General features: G+C 33.7%; 1 protein-coding gene across 2 annotated transcripts; it reads right to left on the bottom strand.

Moving 5' to 3' along the window:
- Window positions 1-5,864: 5,864 nt before the first annotated feature.
- On the bottom strand, window positions 5,865-19,022 carry LOC133185330 (mucin-4-like). 2 transcript variants are annotated; one of them, XM_061320470.1, is made up of 2 exons: window positions 18,910-19,022; window positions 5,865-11,917 (listed from the first exon to the last, which is right to left on the bottom strand). In XM_061320470.1, exon 2 carries the CDS (start codon window positions 11,235-11,237, stop codon window positions 6,471-6,473), a length of 4,767 nt encoding a protein of 1,588 aa, XP_061176454.1. In that variant the 5' UTR covers window positions 11,238-11,917; window positions 18,910-19,022; the 3' UTR covers window positions 5,865-6,470. The 2 variants fall into 2 exon arrangements, with proteins under 2 accessions (XP_061176454.1, XP_061176455.1); XM_061320471.1 differs by lacking the exon at window positions 18,910-19,022 and adding an exon at window positions 14,429-14,529.
- Window positions 19,023-19,857: the final 835 nt, after the last annotated feature.

The following is a 19,857-nucleotide window of genomic DNA, read 5'->3' as shown; positions in this document are numbered from 1 at the left end:
TATATATATATATACTAAATTGTAGCTTAAAGTGTAAACATGCCGTTTATAAGAATGAGTTGCTGAATAAAAATTCAAACCCAAAAAACCAAGTCAAAGTGAATCAGATATATAAGAAAATACACACAATACCTTCTCCATTTTCTCGAGCCACGTGATCACGCTAAACTTCAGTCGTCGAATACATAAGCCATTTCTTTCAAATCATACGTTACAACCTTAACAATTTTTTTTTACTGTAGTAGATGCGGAAAAACTCGATAAATGGACAGAGATGTCGAATCTTAATCTTTGATTCTGTATATTTGTATAAGGTTTCTCCAAATTCATTAAGCTATTCCAGTTTCAAACAGTATAAAGCGTACTTTTTCAAACATACATGAACACGAGTCGTTGAATCTAAGATATCAAAATCTATTTACGTATGTAACTTACAATTATTTACAAAACAAGGTATTCTTAGTGTGTTGTAATCAATTGATATGTATATACTAATATCTGCATGATGGAGTAAAAGTATTTTAATAGACAATTAACTTTTTAATAATTTAACAATTTTGATAAAAGCTTTCTGATAATGGAATGGAAGCTATTAACATTGTAAAATTCTGTAAACAAATCTTACATATTTGAGATGATAAAGGGCAACTACGAATAAAATATATAAAAATGAAAATCTTAGTTAAAATATCAAATATTACAAGGATATGTTGGAATTCATTGCCATCCTACATAATTATAAACATGATATCGTATCAGATGTTATTTATAATTAAAATGATTGTGTATATTATGATTTTAATGATAAATAGAAAGGCACATATTTACTAAAGAACGCAATAAACTATTCATATTCATGTATAAAGATTATGTTCATTGATTCATGTATGACCTCTGTCAATGATTTGGTTAACGAACAATATCTTGGAAATCAGAAGAGTAAGCATTAATTAATTTTATTTTAATTATCATTTTAGTGGTTACACATACCTTGTATTTTTGCAGAAAATAAAACCTAGTATAAAATGTATCAACTATTTTATTTTATTGTGAATTTAAAAGAAGAAGGGTTTGATTGAGGGGAAAGTGTATATCTAAGTTAAATTAATAAGCTTTAAAGGACGTCACTTCTTCTAAGTATTTTTTTATAATATTATGGAATGTTGAATGTGCTTATTATCGTTGCTTTTTAATAATCATGTGTTTATGAAATGAAGTCAAAGAAAATCGGGAGACAGTCACTACACAATTTGAAAGCATATCTTTAGCTCGAAATTATTTTCTTCCTGTGAAAAGTTTATCAATAGTAAAAAAGCCATTTTTACAAATAATTACATCATTGATTAATAAACAATTTCTGTAGAAAAGGGTCAGCAGCCGAAAATGATTTAGAAATTTGGACTTGCTTTACCTCCTGAAACACACAATTTTTGCTGATCGATATGAACTTTCTTCTAATATATAAAATTACACTTAATATTCCCCTCAGATATTAAGCATTGAAGACATTATGCACCGAGTTCAAATTTGAATCCAGCATCAGGCCTGTAGGACCCCCCCCCCCCCCCCCGGAATAATTTAGCTAGTCTATACTTTGCAACATAATGTCACGGGTCAGCAGCTTTTTGTTTCTTTCATTTTTTCCTTTATTAAAACTGAAAAACCTACTTCCATGTCCATAAATAAGTCTGCCAGTATATACTGTATGATAGAAACCAAAGCTAATTTACGGTTGTGTCCCTCCAAATAAACATCCGATGACCTTGTTTTTGCCTGTAAAAATTATTTAAGTTGTATCTCCCCCTCCACCTTAAAGCTGACATGAACTCTTAAAAATGTGATATTTTCATCCTTGTACGACTTATTTCATTCCCGCACTCCCTTTTCCGCCATATTTCTTTCAGATTCGCTCACTTATTTTACTGGCTATATAAACCCTGATGCCTTTTTTACACTTGAGTGATTTTCTAGCCTGGCTGTCGGCATGTACACATCTCCGATAGCAAAGTTTTGGAACACGTCATGAACTGACCGAAAACGTAGGCCCGTATCTCCGATAAAGCAGTTTTGGAACATGCAATAAATCTAACAATCCTACCAAAACTGGGAATTTTACTGAAAACTGGAAAGGATATATAAATTTTGAATAATTTTGATGCAATGCATAAAAATCAAAACGGCAAATGCATGTTTGATATACATTACATATATATCTGAACAATAAAGAAGCGACCACATGTATTTTTTTCCAAAAAAAAACCCCACTGTACTGTTGAGCTTTATGCATGCTACACGGTATAAGCACATACTATGCAACTTACGCCTTGAAGTAATACATGCATGCATGCATGCCGAGAAAACGCGTCGAACGCTTTATACTCATCTGCCTGAAATACAGAGCTCGCTACAAGGATGTGCACATGTCGAAAGAATTACTTCCTATTTTCCTTTTATTGAAATATGCATCACAGAAGAAATAACTCCATTTATAACTCAACGGTAAACAAATTGTCACTAGCACTTGAACACACGTGGTCCCTGCCGATCAGCATTTTTGGTCAGGGAAAATATCGAAGGTGGAAATGACAGTGTTTTTTGCCTGATTAGACAATATAGTCACGCAAATAAAACGTTTCAGAAATCGAACTAACTGTTGTCAGTGCATGTAGTAAATATGTTCATGAATGTGGCTTTATTACAACAAATTTATTACATAAACATACATTCTTGTTACGGATCTTACATCTTTTAAAGAAAATGAAAGGGGGGGATATGTAGAATACATTTTTCAATATATTTTAAACAAAAGTCGGAAAAAGGTCGGATTTTCCTTGATCAAATATATTTAAATACTTTCAATGAACTGGCCTCAACTATTTTAGATATAAAACTGATATATCTTAAATTAACACACACTGAACAATTTGTTTCTGTAGAGATTTTCAAATCAGGGCCCTTTTAGGCGTCACGAATTACAAGCACGATTGATACAATTACCAACAAGCACAGACATAATTATGTGTATATAAAATAATCTACAGTACATATTTTTGTATATATTGAAGTTGAGTAAGTATTACACTATTAGTATATGTCAAAGTAATATTGATAATTGAAATAGTTCTACCGTGTACCCAAATGTGAAGTGGCGTGATTCAACAATCTTCGAGCGCATTGCCAAAGATATCACGAGGCGATGCAAAAGTACTAATTATTACATTACATAAGTTTTTTTTTAACAACTACACATATTTACACGTTTTAGATATTTAAAGAAATTTTGTGATGTGACTGAATGATTAAAATATGGTTGCGTGCATGTGTATTATTTCTTTAAATATTATATAATTAATAGTCAAAGTTTATAGGAAAGGAAAACAATGTGCCCCTGACAGTGCCCCCCCCCCCACACACACACACACACACAAGTTTTTTTTTGATTTTGATTTTTTTTTCTTGTCTAAAAAATTTCTGGTAGGAACCCTCTGTGCTCTTCGGAGGTATAAAGAAACAAAAAAACTGAATTTGTTTCCTCTGAAAAGTACACGAGAAGGGTCCACATGTTTCCATTCCCGTGAAATATAGTTTTCACAATTGTTTTGTTCCCTTTTCGTTTGGGTATGTAGGTTTTTTTTTCTTCTTTTCTTTTCCCTTTTTTTTTTGGCTTGTCAAAAAAAGGAAACAATTTTTTTCAGCAGGTTTGATCCACCCTGCCCCAGAAAAATTCCTCAATCTGCCCTTTTAAAGACTATATCTTTTCCAAGATTTTTACTACATCGGATTTTATATGCATTATTACTCTTACATATGTACATGTATGGATGCTTACATATAAGAGAGAGAGTATACTTGTATGAAAATGCAAAAAATATTTATCTATAACTTTGCGGTTTAGGTTTTAAGTAATCCTTACACTATCTTTTAAGATTTTCTCAAAATACAAGAAATTGAATAGATACCCAATTTTAGACTACCTGCGGAAACTCTCCAATCTGAAAAGACTTTCTATACATGCATATAAAACAGGCACGTAGCACCGTTTCTCAAAATGTTTGTATGCGAGGGGGAGCGGGGACAGTAAAATGATTGACAAGCAAACGAAAAACTTTAGGCACTTAAAAATTGGGGGGAATGAAGAAGGAAAACAGGCATTTACAAAAATCCGTAGTCAGGGGAGGGACAGATTCTATTCATACTATCATTTTCAGCAGAAAAATATTTGAGTACAATGTACAATAATGTTGGATTAGAGTTGGGGGGGGGGAGCCAGTCTTAAAATAAAAAAAAATCCCTGTCGAACACGTGGGTGGGGGATGCCCCCTTTTTCCGAGCATAATGTTTTACTGTTTAGTATGAGATACACACTCAAAGGCTGATCTCCTCCACTTTTTGTTGCACTATAGTCAAATCCTTGAAAAAGTTGCCCCTCCCCATCCATAATTATCATAATTTTTATTATTAATTTTTTTTGCTTGTCAAAGATTTTTCAGGTAAAGTGTGAATTATTTCTTAGATGCTACGTGCCTGAAAGACACTCTGAAAAAAAGGGAGTACCCCCCCCCCCCCCCCGTATGTGTATATTTGTTAATTTGTGTTCTGGTTAAATGCTCTCATGTCGTGTTCTAAATCATTTTTTACACCAAATTACTCAGTTAAGTTTTCAGATAATCAGCAATCAAACTTTTTTTTAGTGATTTCTTATTTTTTACCCAGTCGCGCTAATACTAATTCCCTTTTTTACTTTTGATATTTTCCCTGACCAAAATCTGATCAGCACGGACTAAGCGTATTCGAGTGCTAGGCTGTACGATGAAGTGACAATGTGTTTACTGTTGATTATTTATGGAGTTTATTACTTTTTGTGATGCATATTTCAATAAATGGAATACAAGGTGTAAATTATCCGGCATGTGCACATCTTCGAACGGGTACAGTGGTCTATTTCCAGGTATGAATAAGTTTACAGTGTTCGACGTGTTCTCTCGATATGCATCAGTTGTATTTGAATGCATATGGACATGCATAGGAAATATGCTGGTGAAGTGGTGGTTTGTTCCATTCTTACGATAGATTATTGCAAATTGTTTGTACGAGTTTTACTGTGTATTATTTCAAGTTTATTGTGCATATATTGGTATGCTTTTAAAAAACACGCGCAACTATGTTTTTTCTTTCAAACTTGCATTTATGTTATTCAAAACGATAATTATTCATAATTATCACTATGACTGTTTTTATCTGTTCTGGTTTTAAAATGTTTTCATCAATTCATGTGTTCCCAAATACTTTACTATCGGATATGTGCACGCGTCGATAGCCAAACCAAAAATTCACTCAAGTGTAACGAGGGCAATTGGGTATATATCGTTACAATAAGACAAGGTATCTGAAAGAAATATGGCGGAATAGTTGGTATGAAACAAGTCGTACATTGATGCAAATGTTGCGTTTTTAAGAATTCATGTCAGCTTTAAACTGCTTTCTGAGAGCCTGAAATAAATTGTAAGGGTTATTCCGCTTTGCCAGGCTAGATCTGAGAGTACTTCTCTCTCTCCCGTATGTGTCTATAGATATCCATAATGAATTACATGTAGAAATATCTAAATACAATTAGAATTTATTTAAAATTATTCATTCTTAACTTTGATATATGTAACAATATTACACATGTCCAACATCAGTAAACTATTTTTTCCCTTCTAAGGATTTCTAAGGATTTGACAATATTTTTTTACATCGTAAATGACGGGGGACTGGATTATTTGAAATAAAAATGATCTTGATTTGTGAAAGAAAAAGCAGCATAAAGTTGATCTATTTTGATTGCAATAGATCCACTTTAAGATAAAATATGACATGAAAAAATCCTTTTATGATTTTATTTCAGCAATTTCATAATGCATTTTCTGTAAATTTTGTACACAGTCTATACAATATTGCACTGAGATGACAGGGGTAAGTAATACTTTTGTACAGAAATAAGTATACACAAGAGGTGTTTCGAGGAATACAGAATCTTAAGTTAGCAAATTAAAATTGAAGATAAGCTTATATTTTCCAGCAACTAAAAAAAAATTGTCGATGGTTTTTTCATGGATTATAAATAATATTTTCTTGTTTTGTCCTGTATAAACGGATGTGCATATGAAATCTACAAGTGAGTATATGTAAATTTGTATAAGAAGGTGCTTTACGTGGATTTTGTTTCTGTCATGTAAAGATGATAAATAAATCATACAAATTACAACTGTACGTATATCCATACTGAAAATCTGAGGACGGATTCTATCAACTACCTGACAATTACTACCTGAAAGTGTATGACAATAAATTGTGAATTATACATGTCTATGTAGCTATAAAATGAAATTATAAAAAAGTTTTACACTTTACAAACAGTGTAAACTTAAAATTTTGTTCTATAAAGAACATTCTGATAAAACATTGTATCTGTTGCTTTATCGCGACTTTCACAGATTATCATAAGAGGACAATGGGCGTACATCTGAATTACTGCTTCCTCCGTCCTGTTTTATCTCTTTAGATTTCGGTCTAGATTTCCGATTCGATTGAGACCGCTTTGTGGTTAACTTTGGTGTTGTCTTTTCTATTTCACTTTTTGCGGGACGGCCCTTCTTTGAGGACGGAGACACGGGTCTAGGGTATCCCCCTGATGCTTCACTTCCGGGCTGTTCTTCTTCATTTTCATGTTCTATTGACATGTACTTCTGTCGAATGTACACGAAAGGTTTCGATTTCTGTGGTTTTGTCGGTTCCTTTTCTGGAGAAGGATTCTTTTTTGGAAGCTGTTTTGGCTCTTTACCATGCGTATTTGGTAGATTTTTAATAGGATCGGGATACTTTTTCTTCTTCGAGAAGAGTTTTTGCATAAAGCTCACGTTAGAAGAGCTAACTTTTTTCTGAGATTGGTGTTTCTTTGCCGAATCTTCTTCCACCTTCTCTTTTTCCCTTGGAAGAGAAGAGGGAGTTTGACTAGGATCAATTTTCAAAGAGGAAAAGTCCATTTTGGCATCATTCGAAATAAACGAACTATCTGAGTTGCACGAAATAAATGACGCCGTTGATTCGGACTCTGTTGAGGAAGGTCTCGAAGAACCTGTAACTTTTGGGAATTTTGGTTTTACAACAGGCGTTTTATCTAACGAAGTGTTACTACCTTTGTGAACAGGAATACGGCTTGGGGATTTATTATGTTGCTTCTGACTAATCTTATATTTCTTGTTTGGTACCGTCGCAATTTTTCCTGGAGCTGAATTATATCGAGACATTTGATTGCTGATGCTTGTGTTTCCAGTTAATATTGTCTCACTTCCCTCTCCATCACGTGGATGAATATTAGTTTTATCGATGGACTCTTCTGGGGGTAACAGTGTCTTTCCTTTCAAGGTTGTTATTGGTTGTGGTTTTCTGTCCCCCTTCTTTGCTTTCCCAACATTGTTAGATTGTGCTATTAATTGTTGAACATTTCTCTGTCGCTCTTGCTCTGTAGCATCAACAACATCGTTTAAGCCCTCTTTGGATGATAACTGATCATCTGATGAGCTTTTCCAAGGGACATCCGGCATATTTTTCTGAGTAGGACTTTGTAATCGCTCTGATACCTTTTGTAATTTTGAGATACAAGCCGCCATTTTCCCTTCCGCAACAGAGTTCGTTTCTGTAAGGGTGGCTGCATCAGTTACCTCTATCTTGGGAGTCATGGTAAGCTTATTTGCTGTATCATGTATTGTCTTATTCCCGAAAACATTCTCGGCTATCTGTCTAGAACTGCTGAATGTACTTGTAGCTTTATCAGATTTTGCAATGTAAAATGTCATTGTCCCTTTCGAAAATAGGTGCCGAATTGGTGTGGACGTTTCCTTTTCAAATGTCAATTTTGGTAGAGTGTTAGTACATACATCAATTAGCTCCTTTCCCTCCTTGTCTTTCCTTTTCGAGTGCTTCCACACTTCTGATTCATTGAGATCGACATCATTTGTCTGAGGAATGGGAATAACGAACGTCTGCGTGGCTGTCTCGGTATCTGGAGCAAAATCTGTTGATGTATAATCATCCACCATTTCAATTGGATCACCAAATTCGTCTATAGATGGCTCTGAAGACACAAGGTCGAATGCAGATTCAGGAATAAGAAAGAGTTCGTCTCCCTCTAATTCACTCAATAAACCAATGTACGGTAGTGATTCTGTTGATGTAGCCATGTCGCAAAATTCAATAGGTCTTTGTTCGAAATCACGCGAAGTACCTATTGACTTGTCGAAGAGATTGACCATTGATGTTTGTGTTGAAGTTTCTGTGAACATTTGAGAAGACTGTCCAAATGACATCGCCATGGTGCCACGGTCGTGTACATCGGGTGGAGAGGGATTTGTCGCCGTATCAACCCTTTGTACGAATTCTTCTAAGCTTACGTTTGTTGACTTGTGCTTAGGAGTTGAACATTTTCCTAGGTACATGTCCGTTAGAGATCTACTTTCTCGTAGCATATCAGATGTACCTACACTGGAATCAACGATTTGTTTTATATCGGTGCTTGTTTCTTTTGATTCCATCATTAAATCTACAAATGTTTGAGCATCCTGGCACTTTAATCTTTCGGTCAATGTTTCATTATCTTGAACAACAAGTGTGGTCTCTGTGGATGAGTCTTTCAACTTGACAGTTTCTGTATGCGTCGCTTGGTCCATCAGTACTAGAGGGTTCGTCTCCACACTAGAATCTATTGTTGCCGGTCGAGGAGGGGATATGCCTGTACTGACCAAAACAGGATTATTCGTTTCAGTCCACTGGTCTGTACTTATTGACTTAGTAGTGTTTGTTTCTTTATCTGAAAACACAGCAGAGCACGTCTCTGTGCTTGCTTCTACCATTGTGGGACTCAAAGGTGGTAACATTTCTGTCAAACTCGATTGACTGGAAAGCCTGTCATTTGAACCGCGACTGTCTACAGATCCTTTTCCCTTGAACAGTTTCAGTAGACCACCATGCCAAGACTTTCTATTTTCAGATGAACCGGATGGTTCCCAGTGATCAGTCTGAATACATGAGTTTAACATATTTCTCGGTTGCGTTAAAGTGGTCATGTCCCTTTGGTTAGGCTTTACTTGCAAACCCTGATCTGAGACAGAAATTGGCGTCATTTCCGTAACTGCATCTGCTGTGTTACAAACTACAGTAAAAGTTGACCTGTCAGTTGTCGATGGTGGATCTGTCCAGGTCTCAACAGAAGAATGACAGATCGTCGGCATGGTGGTTTCACTATCCATAAGAGAGACTTTAACTGTAGCCGTGCCTTTATCTGTCTGTCCGGCATAATCGGTTCCAACATTCTTAGTAGACTGGATCACTTTCGGAGTTTGTGTATCACACGTTTTGTTTTCTACTTTGGTTTGCATTTCTGAGTCTCGTGTACGAGGTGCATTGGTGAACGTTGAAGCATTTCTAGTTGGCACGACTGGTTTCATTTCCATAGTTGTCATTGTCGTTGTGTCTCGAGTAGATATCTTCTGTTTCCTTTCATTGATACATTCTAAAATAATCGGATCGAGAGCTATCGTTCTTGTTTCTCGCTTATGCATGCTTGTCATTGCATCACATGAAAGGCTTCTTTCTGGTATATGTCGCAAGTTTGGCACAGAGAGACTCATTTCGTCCACACTTTCATTCGACATAGAAAGATCAGTCTGAACTCGCCTACTTCGTATCAAACTTCGTCTTCTCCTACGCCATTCTTTGGGATTTCCCTCTGCCGAATCAAGAACGATGACATCTTGAACACAAGGGGCCGTGTTGTAATTTGATGATGCAATGTTGATCTCAGATTGTAAATCTTGACAACATTTCACACAAATACCGGAACCTTTAGAGCCAACGTTTGAAAAGGTTTGCATACACGCGTCAACCGTTGGCACTGGTGTCAGTGATCGAAGACTACTTTGTGAGCCCATTTTATGTCCATAGTAATTTGCTACTTCTGAAGTATAACTGATTTCCATTTCAGATGCCACAGAACTAGTTTCGGAGAAGCTTTGTATACTACTTTCTTTTGAACGTTTGGCACATTCTTCATTTGCAGAGTCGTCTGTCTGGCATCCAAATGAATTTTTTTGTAGATCCATTGAATATTCTGAATTTTCATTTTCATCGGAGTTTTCATTAAAGGTGAGCCTTCCAAATTTTATTCCACCTGGAATGAATCTAATTTTGGTTGTGAAATTGGTTACATCCTCTGGAGGTTCAGGTAGAGTTGGTTCCAAAAGCGATACCAGTTTGTTCTGCATCTCTTTCTTTAATAGTAGCATTTCGACACCTTTGTCCCTCATTATAATATCTGTCAAGTTACATGCATTTTGTAGCCCGTCCAAGTTTTCTTGGAGCCAGTCTTTATTTTCAAGAAAAGACATGATGTTTTCACCAAAATAAGACTCAACTTCTTTCAGCAGCTCTTTTTCGGTGGATCGCACTTGTTGAATATAACTTATAGCCAAGTCTCTTATATTTTCTCTCGTCTCCTTCAAAATTGTTTCGCATTGATTCATAATAGTAATTCGATCTTGGACAACCTCGTATCTACTTCTGCAATTATTCAACAATGACTCCATTGAGGATTTATATTTTGAGTATCCTTCGCTGAATGAACATATTTCATGGTCCCGATGTTCCTGAAAAGTGCAAACAACACAAATGCAAGCATCACAGGGTTCACAGTAAAATCGTACTATTTCGTCTGGATGAACTTTACATTCAATATCTTTTTCTCCCTCAACATCAATCAAGCTATGATTTTGTGTGACTTTTGTTGTTAAATGTAACTCAACACAAGCCTTGCATAGTAATTTTGAACAGTCTAGGCACTTTGAACATGCATCATTACTTCTTGGTCTAACAGTATGACAAATTTCACATGGTGGGATTTTCAGTGGTCTTTTTCTGTCAATTACTTCTGTCAGGTTGGCCAAAAGGAAATTATCTGGAAGACGTCTAACTCCACCTGTAGGAATTTCTGTTCGTTTGCGGCATAGGGGACAAGTGACGTGGCGGTTATATAAAGAGTATCGAGAACGCGTGTTTTCCGAATCCACATGTTGTTGAATGCATTCTGAACAAAACGTATGTAAGCAAGTAAGTGTTTTCGGACTTTTATATGGTTCCAAACATATTTTACAATGAAGGAATTGGTCACTAATTTCCTGCATCAGCTTCATATTGGTGGCCATTTTTCTCTTTGTTTAATTGATCCTTTCGCGCAAGTGGTTCAGAAGAAATATTCACATTGCTTTTACATTGTTCTTACGAAGCTGTTTTCTGACAGGCTTGACAATATCAATAAACTTTGAATAACTATCAGTTCTGATAAAATCATTCAAAATCTGAAAATACCAGTTTTACATTTTCTGACGTCACTTAAGTGCCGCCTCCAGCAGATTTTGGGTGAGTGTAGTTTTTTTTTCAGGCAATTCTGATACCGAAGCTGATCCTTTATCTCCTTACATCTCTCTATCATATTAATAAGTCAAGAGTTCCCGAAGAGCAGTTTTGATAAACCGAACAGCAGGGTCACCATAAGGCATGAAATTTATAAAAGATGCGTCATTTCCATGGTATCCGTTTCACTGTAATCAGCAATCATAATCTTTTTAGCTTTTTTCAAAAATAGTGATCGATGCTATTTTGAAAGTTATTTCCTTGTCATTTCCATTTTTTAGATGATATGCATCGCATCCGAACAGCATCAAACATTTTGAAGATCTGTGTAGTATTTCATTCAGGAGTGAACGTAGCTGCGGTAGAGGGCACCTTTTTGTAAATTACGACTTGGCAAACGCTGTTACAACGTGCTTTTTCCTGTGTTTTAATCAAATGAAAGATGGGATACCATTATCACTTGTGATGTGACCTGAAAGATAGAAGTAAATCTGTTTCAAACCCATGAAAATAATCTAAAATTTAACATTTAATCACCAAAATTAGTACTCATACATAATCTTAGAATACTATAAAGCGTAATTTAGATAAAAGTTAATAACACGAAAAAGTAATTTAGAAAAGAATTAAATTTTTGAATGTAAGTATGTATATATAACACCAATTTAGTGTTGCATTATATTTGTTTTAAGCACCCACACGTCAATTTTTTTAAACCAAAGCGAACGAAACAAATTTCTTACATCACTCCTACAGCGCGCACCTGATCTTAATTGCCCTCATCAGCAATTTCTGCTTGCTCAATAAAATTTCGGGTGTCAAGATATTTAAAGCTCATCATGTTAAAACAGAACTTGCAAATCATCTTAAGCTATCACTTGATCTCTCTTCCTTGGCTTACTTTTGATGTAAATTAGCCATGTAACAAAGAATCTGAGAATGGTTCCAGAAAGGAAATCTCTCAGGCGTATGGCACAACTTGATAAGTGTATTCTGTCTAGATTATGTGTACTACAGGGTATAGGTAGGGAAACATGAATCTTCCAGTAATTAATTACTTCTCATTATAAGTACAAAATTACCTATATAACTTGTATTTCTATTGAACTGTATACATTATGACTGAGTTTGTACAGGAAAAACATTCATATGTAAAAATGTTACATTGCACAATTGTTGCTGCTCCGGATATCGTGTCACCACATCTTAAACTGAATAAAGACCAAATTGCTACAATGGCGTTCTCCTGCTAAAAGACGTATCTGTACCTTACAATGTACCTTAATTATCAAACTAAAATGTGAAGGCATGATCTTAACAATGAACTCAGAAATGGTGAAAAAGTTGTACTTCATTTCATAGATTTCCAAGAAAATCTACGTACAAATGTCATTAGTTAAAGATACAGTCACGAGGAAACAAAATACACAAACAACAGCATAAAAGATGGATGTGTTTATAGAAACCTTTGGTGAGAACCCCATCAGTATAACCACAGGTATTGCAAACCTGCCAGGTATTGGAGGATACAGGAAAGTAAGTTGCTCACTGTAGGTAAGAAAACGTAGGCCGTGTCGATAGATTGATCAGAGAGATATTGTTTGTGTCAGGTGAACGCTTACTATAAGGCTTTGATGAGAGATGCAATGTATTTATCAACATATGGCGAATCTATACCATCAGCAAAGCTGAAGAATAAAGTACATAGGAAGACAAAACAGAAATAAGAAAGTTTCTTTATAATTTAGAATGTATATAATAATTTTTTGATAACATGGAAGGAGCATTTAAGATATGCAGTTATAATGCGTGCATGCTGACGAAATCGAAATACAGGAAGACTCGGTTACAGTATATTGTAAATCCCTTACAGTGAACATTTTCCTATACGGATATGATAATTTATTTTTGAGACGAAAAGAAAAATGACAATGGAAAAGAGGAAAATATAATGAAAAGGGAAGCTAATTAATTTGGGATTCATAGTTGTGTTTCAAGTCACATCTATGAACTACTTAATGTTAATTCCGCATGTAGAATACCTTATATTTTGATATTTCATAATATTGTTTTATCTTGGAAGTAATTATTGCCAGATTCTAAATGCTAAAGGTACTGATACATCAATAAAGCCATATTAAATGAAAACCGTTTATCTATATTGTTGTCGTGGACAGTGTCTTTCCATAATACATTTCTCTGTTATAGCGGTGGTGATTTTCAGAATACATGTATACAAACAATTGATGCCACCAATTGCTGAGTCATTCCCTTCATTACAGAACAATACAGACAGCTGAATGGAATCTCGCCAATTCATATAAATTTCGTTATTAGAAAGGTAAATTTAGTATTCTTCTAGTGAGAATTAAATATATTTTTAACTGTCACGTTTTTGGGGGAAAAAAATTGAACACATCCTTCGCTTTTTTATGCTGACTAAAAAAAACCCAGTCGAGTTGTGCAAACACAATAATTCATGTTACATTATATGACCAGATGCCATTCTTACGGAAACAGAGGGAAAGCGTCAGCGGGGAAGAAAAACCAGTTAATACTTTTATCTTTTACTAAGAAGTCAATGAGGCATAAAGGGGCATCTTAATTTTTTATCTCTAATCCAAAAACTTCAAACAGATTCCATTCAATCTATTGATGAGGTACAAAATAATTATCTGTTATCAGCTTAACTGTTAAAAAGTAAGATTACGGAAAAAAAATCGGTTAACTTTCATAAACACGTGTTTGCAAAAATTCCTTTTGTTAATCTTACAAATAATCTGTAGTCTTTACGACAGATGGAAAATGTACCTGATATTTTCATAAAGCTCCCAAAAAGTCAGTTTTATAACATTGAAAAATAAGATCGGCACAGCGATCAAACTTATGCTTTGATAAAGGATGAGACTCAATATTTTCAACTTATCATGCCAGATCAGCTGTTTTGGAACACTATGTTGCACTGAACATTAATCCTACTCACCCAAAATCAAAGTAGCAATCAGCTGATAAAATCCAATTCATTACGAGGTAGATTTGAGATATATCCACCTTAAATTAAAACTAAAGTTCTGGCACTGCAGGATAACTCTTAGGCTATTCTTAAATAAATGGTGAGTGGAGTTGCTTGGGAAGAAAAGCACACATAGGTGGGACAATGAATGTTATATATATAGAGAGAGAGAGCCTTGGTAAACATAAGTAACATATACTTAGTTCGTAGCTACAAAAAGAAACGTGCAATCTACCGGGATCACCAACTCTGGTGCAGCGCTGCACGTGGTCGACAGTAGGCTGATAATGCAGGATTAGAGGGACCCCGTGCATACTTATCTTCCGAAACAACAATGCACATCCGGTTCTAAAGATCTCGGAGTCTTATTCTTGGAAATAAAGTGAGCATAAGAAAACTTTGTCTTTATTAAACTTATAAAATGTTTACTGGCCAAATGATAAAGTATATTTTTTCAATGTTAAGTGTAAATGTATCAAAGATTAAAACGATAATATCTCAAAGGTTAGTAATTTGTTAAGATAGGAAAAATATTTAAAAAAAAAAAAACGATAAAGCGTATTCTCTAGTCCTCACTAAAAAATCATCTTAAATATATACACTAAAAAAGTTTAAACTTTGAGAAATCTTCCGAAGTTTTTGTCATATTATATTTTTTATTTACCGGGTGGCAGTAAATACAACAAAACAAAAATGATCAGATTGTAAATTTTGTAATTCACTGCCGCCCGGACAGTTTATAGGTAACTCAACATTGCGAAACTAGGTACATGTACTTATGCATTTCTCAGGGAATTTCTATTACTATAATATGATCATTGAAATACAAAAACGATTAGGAATCTTGAGGCATATGTCGATTTCTTTTTAAATATGATTTTTCCTATTATTTGCGAGAACAATTTTATTATTCTTAACTACAAATACTGTGTAACACGGTAAGTTTTCAAAACAGGAATTAAGTGATGCAAACAAAATAAAAAAGATGAAGTGATGCAAACAAAATTAAAAAAAAAAAGGGCTTCGTAGGAAATTGGCAATCCATTATCTAAGACCAGACAATGTGCCAGATTAAATTAAATCTGATTCAGCTTATAAAAAACTTAAAAACTGAAGATATTTTATGAAATTTATTCAGTAAAAAAAAAATGGCATAAGTCAAAATAAGTTTGTTATACACAAACAGCTTAAATATTAATTGCAACTTGAAGTACAAGTCTGGCATTTTTGATGAACGAGTGCTATTCACAGGATGGAAAAATTCATGGTGAAATGATCGATATTACAGATGGGATTTTTTTTTTTTAGCAATGTTCTTTAAAGAAATTTTAAGGAAAAGCCTATATCACATCAAATCCACACAGTCGATACCTGCAGAATCAGCTGTCATTCTTGGAAATGTGTAGCTAACAACCTAAACATCGCTAAAAAACCTAAATTCTTTGACTTCCAATGATTAGAAGACACACAGTATATGATTTATTTGTGTATGTTCTCAGAATGTTTAATTTCATAGAATTCTTTCAGATAACGACCAGTGGATGAGATATATCAATATTTATTCATCTGCTCATCGGGTTGTTGTACATGAAATATACCATATCCGCCCCTCTGATATTTCGTAAATTGATAATGGCGATGCAATTACGATAAGATGCCCTTTCTTATTTGAACATAAGAACACACACATTTGAACATGCAGTAAAAATCTAGACTCATCAAACACATGCTGCAGTAACAGGTGCCCGAATGATTGGGTTTGTGGTTACACATTTTGCTTATTTTGTTGCCTCCACATTTAGCATATGTTTTGATCGGCTAACAGAAGGAGAGACTAAATATTTGACAATAAATTTGTGAATAAGTAGTGTATGTTTGCCATCCAACAGAATATAAACACACCTTTAAAGTGTAATAAATACCTAACTTCGTATCATTTTGCATGTTTATATACCGAGCTTATGAGTTAGATTTTCTTTTTTCCCCCTTTTTTGATACATAAATTTATTCACAAAAATTGAATGGGATTAGGCAGCAGGCAAAGCCTATTTTAGTCCTTTCCCTACAAATATACACTGTTCACGTATAATACTAATTAAACAAACACTGCAGAAAAGAAACAAGAAGATTTTCTTTCTCATTATTGTTAGAATAATGAAAGACCCATACATTAGTAAATGATGTAGTAAAATGCTTGCAAATAAAATAAATAAATAAATAAATAAATAATTTCACATTTTTTTTAAGTCTTGTTAATTGTCTTTCAAGATACGTTGTTTTCAACCAGAATTAGAACTTTCGTGGTCGTATCCATATCTATTTTCTCTGTTGCTACATAAGCATAATGCGATTTTTCTGAGTTCGGCCAAGATTTACGAAGGTTAAGAAAAGTATATTTAGAAAATTCCGCTGATTAAGTATTTCTAAACCCTTCTACTGGAATATTCTATGGGATGTTTATTAAAATAAATCTAGGTAACCTATGCAGCTACACATGAAGTATTCCTCAATTCAGAGAATATGACAATGTGTCGCTACTTATCTTAATTGTCTTTATGGTTTTAAAACTGTAGCACCTGTAATAAATCTCTTGTAATAATCTATAGGCATTAATGCATTTTTACTTGGAAAGTATGTAAAATCTCACCAAAAAAATCGTGTCGATCTATCAGTTTTGCAAATAAAGAGATATCTCTTGCGTCATTATATATATACTTATATCAAAACAGTTCGTGTAGATTACAGGAAGTTAGCCATATCTGAGATGCTTATTTCAAACAAATGATAAAAATCTGTATATTTCAACAGTAAAATAATCATAGTTATTTTCATCTGAAGCAATCAATGGAAAAATCTAAGTTGTCAAATTCTTGCTCATAAATTTATGTTTTTGGCAATGCTGCGTGTCTGTTAATTAATATAAGAAGTTTGATAAGCCAGAGATCGACGTATAAGCGTATATGAGATTCGTCTCTGGATAAGCGGGGGATGAAAATACGTGCATTTACCATACCATGGTTCTCTTTGAAATATAAGCCATATAATTTATTTTTAAGGATTAAAAATGATGGGTACATATTAATTATACATTTAGACCAAGCAAGTAAGAAATATTGAAAAAAAAATTAAATACATGTTTAATAAATAATTCAGCTTTTGGAAAAGTAGCGACAATTTAACTAGCAAAACAATGTTGTATTTCTCCGACAGTTTTGTTTCGTTCAAAGACATTAATTCTCTTTTCCTAAACGAAAAGCACAAAAAACTACTAAAATCTAAAGATACAAGTCGGTGTCAGAACATATCGGAAGATGGTCGGAACCCCGCGTGTTTTTTGGTGGGAGCATGTCAAATCTTTAAACAAGATCCGCGATTCTCGTCAATTCTCGACCACAATCACAGCGGTCAATCCAAGGAAAAAGATAAATGATTCACTTGGTGATAACTAGGCTTAATTTCCTCCGATATATTCTTTGCAGATTTGGTTCTATTTAATTGTAAATATAAATACCTTAACTTGTACTAAAACTCACAAAATGCAACTGATAATACAATGAAAGAAAAAAAATTACTCTAATAATTTTGAAAGCAATACAGCTGAAGGGGGGTGAGGTAGGGGCTATAAAATTAGAAGACAATTGTTTATGATTTTTAGGATCAACTTTTCCCGCTTAGTCAGGATGTGTCTTTGATTTATTTGCGGAGATGGTCTTGTCCAATACCAGGAAGAATTCGGAATACAGTTTGGACAGTACATTCCAGAGATTGTTAAAGTAAGGGGAACATGACATTTACTACTCACAAAAACATTCTCTTTTCCTGTGCCCCAAAAAGTACTGCTTTGAAAGTACAGTTTTATACATTATACATTTCTTCAGTTTTGCAAGAACGTAACTTAAAATGTTTAATTCACATTCGTTTTATATAAAAAAATAAATAAATAAAATTTAATGTCAGGTATTATAATGTCTGAGGCAAAAACCTTGCATCACATAAAATTCGTGGGTTTTCCCGCGGCGCAGGAAAATCTTGGCCGTTTCACCTGATACAATACATGTAAATAAAATCATCCATGTTTATTTCACTAAATGACAAATATAACTTAATTCATAATTGGAAACAAAATTGGATTATTTTAATCTACATGTAATAGAATTGTAATCACTATATACAATCAAACGAGATTCGAGATTGGAATAGCCTCCAGTCTGCATTGCTATATAAACACAAAATTTATATTCATGTATTTTGTGTGTAAAATAAATTTTCCTAATTAAAGAGAAAGACAAGAAAAAATCTGTTTGAGTAACAGACTTAAAATCAATATTAGCAAAGTATGATTTAAAAAACAAAACACTCTTTAATCTTCAATATCAACAGTTAATATCATATTGATCAAAGACTAATTTTTAGTGATTATGGATTGAATTAATTACTCTTTAATCACTGACCTTTTCTGTAAGCACGAGTGACGACCTTCAGGCTGGATGGAATCATGAGCAGTAGAATCCTTCCGTCTCCCCCTCACACAGTAGTGCCAGATTGATTGACGAAGCCGATGCTAAGATTAGGTGGTTATATAAACGTATAAACAAGGGAGGGGGCAGGTAGTTCATCGCTTTTGAGATAGTGAGTCAACGAAGCATTGGTAGGATACATTACACTACTGGATACAGAAGTGTGTAGATTTTTGGTTCTGGTTCTTCGTATTCCAAATAGTTGTATTTTTCATATATTAGTATAATAATCTTAAGGTCATACTTATTTTAATTTTCAGTTTTAATACAAATTTGCTTGCACTTTCAAATCATTGATATTGTAATGATTGAAAATGTTCAATAGTATACATATCAAAATAAAGAATTGTAATGTCACAACATTATATATGTCTACATCATCGATATACCAAGGGTATATAATAATTAATTTAAAAGTAACACTAAAATTCATTTTCATAATATTGTCTCCATTTAAGTATTATAAAACGTCTTCGCCATCCATGTGTAATAGATATATGATTGTGTTTTAAAAAGAACACTCAAAATTCATACATGTATGTATTATTTTAACATCTTTGTAGTAAAAATATTGCATTGTAGATATATTCATGCATTTTATTAGTTTATACGGATAACGGATATATAAAAACATCGCCCATAATTCCAGATAGAATTCAGCATCATTGTAGTGATTTTTAATTGATACACCAATAAAAATTTCAAGTACAATCCAATATCGTTATTACATGTGCATATAGATAGGTTTTATAACTTTGAATTTAATGCAACCTCAGTAATAAAAGATATTTCAAAAAATACAAAACTACATGTTTGAACAAGTGATATCTAGATCTGTTATAATTACTTATTAATAGTTTTTAGTTAATTAAATATACTATG

Source organism: Saccostrea echinata, unplaced genomic scaffold (genome assembly GCF_033153115.1).
Source record: "Saccostrea echinata isolate AGI-Se365-2 ecotype Australia unplaced genomic scaffold, CSIRO_AGI_Sech_v1 ptg000012l, whole genome shotgun sequence".
In the NCBI taxonomy this organism is placed as follows: domain Eukaryota; kingdom Metazoa; phylum Mollusca; class Bivalvia; order Ostreida; family Ostreidae; genus Saccostrea; species Saccostrea echinata.
The sequence above is the reverse complement of the archived record's forward strand: the minus strand, read 5'-3'. Positions and strand labels throughout refer to the sequence as shown.